At 29.4% G+C, this 8,269-nt stretch overlaps 1 protein-coding gene across 2 annotated transcripts in view; it reads right to left on the bottom strand.

Annotated features, from left to right (window-relative positions):
* LOC106474685 (CREB-binding protein-like) overlaps positions 1-8,269 on the bottom strand; it is a 153,990-nt gene that overhangs the window by 39,826 nt on the left and 105,895 nt on the right. For both annotated transcript variants that reach the window (XM_022379968.1, XM_013935380.2), the window contains exon 18: positions 6,587-6,734. In XM_022379968.1, the coding sequence (XP_022235676.1) occupies positions 6,587-6,734 (148 nt within the window). The remainder of the gene's footprint in view (positions 1-6,586; positions 6,735-8,269) is intronic.

Raw genomic sequence — 8,269 nt, 5'->3', positions numbered from 1 at the left:
GGAAAAGTATTTTTAATTCTAACATTAAAATTACTTTGCACACTGACTATTCTAAACAAACACTCAATATATATTTATGGAGAAATCTTTATTTTATTAAAAATACTTCACTAAAATATGATTTTTTGTGTGTGAAAGACTTATAATATGTATTGAAAGACTGCCAAAATTTGTGAAGATATGCACACTATATTGAAAGTTAGAAGTATTAAATCTATAAAGACTTTAAATGAGTACAAAGAGGTCATGCGGTCGTTCAATTTGACTGAGCCCATGTTGAAAATGTTAATGCAAGAAGGTCAAAAGCACTCTAATAAAACTATAGTTAAAATAAAATATATGTGAAAGGTTAGAAGTTGAAGCTGTTAAAGTAAATATTTGTAATTGTCTTTTACAACCTGCAGTCATTCTAGGAAAAAAAAAGAAAAGGTAATATTGACTATATTTCACATTTTTGACTTTTAATTTCACTGTATGTTGATGACTTCACTACAATTAAGTGTTAGAGTAGACATATAAGAAAATAATTATAAAGTTTTACTGAAAAAGAACTTTTGATATTTATTAAGGAGGTTCTTTTAGTAATGCAAATAAAATTTGAAAACGATAAGATGAAAAGAAGTATTGCTATTCTTAGCATGAAAATCACCTTTGACTCAGTAATGGCTTTTTAAATTCATAGACAAATCTTTAGTAAAAATACTTTATTAAAAATATAAATTTTTGTGTAAAAAAAAAAAATTCTAGTATTTAGTAAAGGCTTGAAAATTTCATGAAGATACACTTAGTACATTCAGAGTTTTAGTACCTACAGTTTCATGGTTACGTAGTAATTACAATGATAGTCAAGGTGATATGACAAAAAGGCTACATTTGAAATCCATATGTTAGGGAAATAAACTTTCTATTTCCAGTCACTATCCAAATCAAACGGGTTTGTCTTAAATAGGATGATTATAATGAAAAACAGGATAGTCAACCTCAAAGTCTGCCACATTAACAGAAATATATAAATTACCATCCCTTGGACGAGCCACCACCACTCTGATAATATTTGGTAAATTAATATCAATTCTCAACATTAGACAATGTCAAAGATTACATAACGATTGACATCCATAAAGTAACAGTTTAACAGTGAAGTTGATGCTAAGCTTTCTGTGCATATACAGGAAAGTTAACCCTTGTACGACAAATACTTAGTGTACACCAACATATCAAATATAAGAATGAAATGGCTTCATCAGAAATACAACTTCAAGAGTGCCAGTTCTTATCATACAATATATAGTAATTTGGTTCAGCCTGAGTCATCCTGAATCTGCTGCTCAACTCTGTCTAGCTGCAGTTGAAGAGATATCTGTATCTACATAAAGAGCAAAGTAGATGAATGTGTGCAACACTTGTTGATAGTTTGGTCATTAGTAACATAGGTGCCCTTTCACTGTGCCTACACAGAAGGTCATATATTAGCCAAATGTTAACAACAAGCTATCAGAAGACAGCAGGTTCTCAATGTTATTACGTCTGCTAGTTTACCATTATCACATGCAGTGTGTATGTTTCAAGTGCCAAGTGCACACCTAGATATTAATCTACAAAATGTAAGTAAAAAATACAATTTTAGCTTTACTTCAACAATTTTAACACAAAAATACAGGTAAGTTTATTAAAGGCTTTGAATAATTGCTTTACGAAAGAAAAGTGTCTTGTAAATTAACATAAAACCTGTTTATTCATTTTTATGTGGTTGTAGTAACAACACATTATATTTTCTATTGCACATCTGACTGAATAAACCATTAGTTCATTAAATGGGTAAACATACAGTCCATGCTGTATTTTAGAACTGACAATCTAGCATTATGTAATATTTATTCAGCATATTTCACACAGAGCATTTTCTTTAAATGTTCACTTCTGTGTAGCAGCTGTAAAGAAACACATTTATAATTTTTTTGAATTTTCTGCTCATCCCAAAGTACATGTTTTTATTTGTTACAAAACTACCACTCTTTAGAAATATAATGATTCATGTTTTGTATACTAGGTGTTTTTATTTCTATGTCAGTGTTTTATTATTTCAGCCCTTCATTGTCACCCTTTTATGATGTCATAGCATGTGGTTTGTACAATTACTAATGAAGCTCAGCTATGAAAATAGTTAGCCCTATCGTGACAGGTCACGTGTCAAAAGTTATGTCATCTCATTTCTTGACTTGCATTCAAAATGTTATTGAACTACAACTTTATGAATTTATGTCAATAAGTTTGGTATCAAATTGTAGATTATAATTCAAATTTTTGTATTATAAAGTAAGTTAATTTCTTAATTTAAAAGTAAATATTAAAAAATACAGTTGAACATCAATTTTTGTGCCACATTGTATGTTGAAAGCAGCACTGGCTCAAATTAAATGTTTGTGATATCAAAATACTAAGTCTATAGCTTTGCTTGAATTAGGAACTCAAACTACCGATATTGACAAGCTAGAATATAAAATAAGAGCCTCTTATCTTTTCTATTTGCTAAGATATTGCTCATGTACTGAATTAAACACAGTGGTCCCCCCACCTACCTCTTTCCATTTTTGGAAATGCTCCCTTATATACACATACTTCTATATATGACATGAATAACCAATACAAAACTCAGAATGTACCCCTAGTTGCTTTCTCAGCCATTTTCATGTGTTAGGATACTATCTCATTTTTTGAAACAATATTTCAAGGAGACAGGTTGTGTCTTTAGTCTGCTCAAAATTTCATATTTTTTTAGACCAAAATACAGCTTAGTTACTAAACTACATAAATTATAATGAAATTCTAAGGTATCGATATATAATTTTTTTTGGTTTTTAAAATGTACATATAAAACATTAAATAATTTTCTTTTCACATCCTCCACATGGTAAATTTCATAAGGCTTAGCAATTTACAAGAAGCAGCAAATGAGTACAAAGGTCGTAACTAGAAGAGATAATTGTTTGCTTCATTTCTTTATTTACTGTTCTATGTTTTAAGAAAAATAAGATTAAGAACTTTTTTGTAAATAGTATTAATGTATATACATATATAATGTATAATAATTGAAATGTGACTGTATTTTACAAAATATAGTCCACTAAACACAGCCAAGACATGTCACTTTGTAAAGGCCAGTTTTATACTGTTGGATATGGTATCACGAGAGCACATGCACCGCGTCATTGTAACTTCTGTATTGTTAGCCAGGCATGGCTGAAAGGTCAGTATAATAAATATATAACATTATGAAATTTAAGTTATTTAGACTAAGCATTTGTGCTTTCGTGTTACAATATGTAGTCATTCTAGAACAAAAAAAGCATAATTTAAATTAATACCTAATTTTTATGGTGGTTACGAGGACCCTATAGAGTTTGTGTTTTGGAGGTTTTAGAGATTACACAAATAATATTTGAGATTTTTGGGATGAACAATAGTTTTTTAGTTATAATATAAAAATCACTTCACACTTGGACTGGTAATGAAACAGACTCGATATTTTCACAAACAAATCTATAATAAAACTACTTCATTAAAAAGTCTGATTTTTTGTGTACGAAAGACTTGTAATTTTTACTAAAAGTCTTCCAAATTTTGTGAAGATACACATACTGAATTAAAAGTTATAGTATCAATACTTAACTAGTGTATATTATACTGAGCCTGTCATGAAAGAGTTAAGAGCCAATGGGTAAAAATGCTTATACATACTACGGAATAAATAATAGTTGTTTTAGCAGTAGTTTGTCATTTGTTCACATTCCAAATTTTCAAAGCTCCTTTACGGGTGAACAATATAATATATTGGAAGTTTAGAAGACTTAGGAACAAACCATAGGTCAAGGAATTATTATAGTTTCTTTGGACATTCTTTTCATTCCTGAAAAAGTTTTCGTGTTAAACTATATCTATTTGAATACTATAAATAATTTTCTTCTATAACAATACTTCAGATAAATTGATTAGGTTTAGTAAGTACAGCAGGTGACAGTAAATACTTCAATTACTCAAATCCTTATTCACTGAAGTTAATTGTTCAGTTCATTGCATCAGAACAACATACACACAAATAAGTAAAATTATTTATTGTAAAGATTGTTTTTTTTTTTGCTGAATTTTCCATAAAACAACTTGAGGGTTATGTACATTAGCCATCCCTAATTTTGAAGTAAGAGACTAAAGGGAAGGCAGGCTAGTCAACACACCTACCTTCAACACTTGAGCTACTTTTTACCAATAAAAAGTGGGTCAGACCATAACATTATAATTTTTCATAAGAAATGGAATCTGCTCAATGATGTGTTTTTACAGTGATTTTATTTTGTCCATCACTATAATGCCCCATGGCTGAATGATGAAAAATGTTCGACAATGGGTTCAGAACTTGTGACATGCAGACTGCAAGTCAAGTGCAGTAGCCAGTAGGAAATGTAAGACCCCACTGTAAAGATATTATAATTATTAGATATAAATTGATTTCAACCAAGATTATTGCTAGCAAAAATAATAATATCTGGCTTGATAAAGATAGTCATTTTGAACAGTGTGTTATACTTTACTGTTATGTCTTTTTCAGTTTGTGTTGTGTTTATTAAGAATTATATTGGAAATAGTGAATGTGTCACTTGGCAAAATAAAGCATCAAAATAAATATATTAATGAATTAACAAAAAAAATTAATTCTCCTTCAACATAAAGTATTTTTAATGTTTTCAAAATAGATGCTTCACAATTTTAGAAATTTCATTACCTAAAAATTAGAAATATTAAATCAGATTGTACTAATCTTTTAAACAGAAACTACATACTATTTAGAAATTTGTATTTTCACTGTGAGAAGGACAAAATCAGGATATTTCAGTGTTATCCATCTTGTCCAAAAAAGTTAAGTTTCATAAATTAAATTTGCAGGTCACACAAAAAATTAAATTAACCCTATGGTCATTTTAACCAGCCTTGTAATCTGAAACTATGCATGTACCTAAATGTACCAAGTATATCTTCGTGAAATTTTGCAAAATTTGAGTAAACATTACAAGTCTGTTGTACATAAAAAAAGAATCAGGTTTTTAACAAAATATTTTTACTAATGATTATTCTGTGAACTTACAAGCCCTTTACTAAGTCAGAGGGAAAAGTGATTTTCATGCAAAGAATAAAAATAGTTCTTTTCATCTTACAGTTTTTATATATATTTCATTCAAATTACTTTTAGAGCCTCCTGAATAAATGTTAAGTTTATTCAGTAACACTTAAGACTATCTCTTATTGTCTCTATCCTAACATTACCTGTCGAGAATTCATCTAAGTATGGTAAAATGAAAAATGTATATATATATGAAGCACAAAAATCTGCACTTCTGTTTGTTTGTCTATTATCTAACTACTCATAGGTCACCAGTCCAATCTCAACTAAACTTTGTAGGATGATAGTTTGGAACAAGGGGTATGTTAATAGGGGGTTTACAACCCCTTCCACCCCCCATTATCACTATCATTGAGCATTTATTATCTTTGATGTAAGTTAACATTAACCACATTCATAGATGGCACTATGTCCTTACACCAAAAGAAAAAAAAAACTTTATTAAATATTCTATAAAATAGCATGCACACAAACATTTTATATATCTCAGAGTGTGTCCCTCTATTGAGGAATGCAATGACAAAAATGGCCACCACTATCGGAAAACAACATAAACTCAGCTGAAGTTTCTACTCCAGCAGCCACCATAAGGCTGATAAAGAGATATTTCTTGAGTTATACCCACTTCCTACTTTGACCTGTAATGTTTTAACTTTAGCTCGTAACACACTTCTTTGGCCAATAACCATCAACTAAGAATATTAAGAGCTGGGTGTTGAAAGCGGGTAATAGAAAGCACCCCCTACCACCACTACTTTGGCTACTACCTCTTCTCACAAAGCCACCTTGACCAACAAGTTTTTCTTGGCAGGGAGGTTATTCAAATATCAACTTCTATTCTGTACAGAATTAGCATGCAAGAAAAAATAAAAAGGTTTTTAAGTGATGTAACACCAAGTGACCAAATAATGGAACTATCATAAATTATCTTCTCCTCCAAGTTAAGTTTTACAATACTTATCTTTATTTTAAGCATCACTAAAAATATATTTATAAAGATGAAATTTTTAAATTTAAAATTACTGAGGAGAAAATAAAGCATGCAGGGTTAAATTAAAAACTTTATGAACTTCAGATAGAATGATACATTTAGAACAACCTACAATTTCATCTTGGGAATATTAAGAGTAAAAGAAATAAACATCCATGGTGCAGAGATGACCATCAGGATGCAGTGTTTGTATGTAATTAAACACAAAGCTACACAATGGGCTATCTGTGCTATGCCCACCACGGGTATCGAAACCCGGATTCTACTGTTGTAAGTCCGCAGACATTTCGCTGTGCCACTGGGGGGTCAGGATGCAGTGATATTAAAAATAATAAGAATAATATATTACGTATATAGTGTAAAAATATGAAAGGAAACTAAATTCCAAAATGAGAGTAAGAAAGACACCAGAAAAGACATACCGACTTCTCATTCCAGGTTTCACTTCAACTATCTTATCTCCACTTGCAACGACTCTAACAGTCACTTCTCCAGCACCAAATTCTTTCTTTTTAATAAAATGATTAACTCTGTTTTCTATGTAATTTCCTAGTTTAGTTTGTGGAAACCCTACAAAATAAAATAGGTTAAGAATTATCAAAAGTGAATATAAATGCTAATTTGGTGACAAAGCTATTCATTAACAAGAAAAACCCAAAAGGCTAAGCAAATTATACACAATAGCTTTACATTTACACTATATGTCAATAACTAGAGCCAGTTGATTAACTCAATTACCTTTTACTCACTGGTTACTCTGATTAGTGTCATATAAAATTTAATTGAAATTATGATGAAACCTATTAATGTCATGAAAAATCAATTAAACAAAATTAGTATTTGCAATTATTCCACCTATTCAAGTAAGCTAAATATTATCATAATGATTTCTCATTCTTTTTTTATACTAATAATTCATGATTGTTCAGTTTAATGAATTACAGTCACGACTCATAAAAACAATAAATTAATCAAAATTAATGTTTCCAATTAATAGTATTTTTTATTATTCCAGCTATCGAAATAATCAAATATATTAGTTATTACTATTTCCAATGGCACGAATTAGACTGTTATCAACTCATGTCTAGTAATTTCCAAAAAACATAATTAACTAAGCAAGTTATTCAGTAATTAATATTTCTGAGCAAATGAAGAATAATAAGTATTAACTTGCTATTAAAGCTACAATGTTATATAGACAGACATACCAGGCAAACATGAACAAGAGGCATCACTGACTATATATTTGATAAATCACAAACACAATACGTAACACCATTAAAGTCATTAGCCTATTAACACAAACAGGACTCCTGTTTAATTACAACTAGCTCTAGCGGGATATAAAGCACTGAAAATGGAAAACAAGTATGTCTGTCATCTTGTGGAGTTTATACACTACCTAGTATAAAAGCTTATGACATTTTTACGTGTATAAAGTATTTCATTATATTTTAAGTTTTCACACTGATAGAATTAGAAAACAAATTCTGAAACATCTGTAATTAAAGTTCTTTACAGTTTTCTTGCCAAATAGCAATAAATTTGTTTTCACACTGAATCAAATATTTTGTATTATACACTGTGATAAGAATCTTACTAGTTTTATCACAAGGAATCTAAGGACAATCATTGTGTAACAAAAAAATTAATCTATTTCATTTTAGTAGTCTTGCAAAATTTTTTGAGAGAAACCCTAAGAATGGTATTGATATCATTTTCAATTTGTTACAGGTTTTGTACAGTGTTATGTATACAATACATTTTCATGTTTAGAATAAAAAAGAAACCAACATGCACACAAATTACCTATTATATGTAACACCATTTATTCTATAAAGACATTCTAAGTGTCATTACACTCCTTACTGAATGACAATGGGATGTGAAAGCCGGATTAAAATTAACACAAAATTTTTTTAAAATTTTACCTAAACTTGCACCTAAGCAGCCTAATATAAAAAAGGAATTACCTGCATTCGGTGTACATTTTTTTATACGAATATTTTTTAAGATAAGTCAAAAAACCCATAAAAGAGATTTAAAATATTAACCTTATCTGCTTAAGTAGCTCTTCAAAATTTTGAAATTAGTTAAAGGTT

This window comes from Limulus polyphemus, unplaced genomic scaffold, assembly GCF_000517525.1.
Source record: "Limulus polyphemus unplaced genomic scaffold, Limulus_polyphemus-2.1.2 Scaffold141, whole genome shotgun sequence".
Lineage (NCBI taxonomy): Eukaryota > Metazoa > Arthropoda > Merostomata > Xiphosura > Limulidae > Limulus > Limulus polyphemus.
Note: the sequence above shows the minus strand (reverse complement) of the source record. Positions and strands in the feature narration are given on the sequence as shown.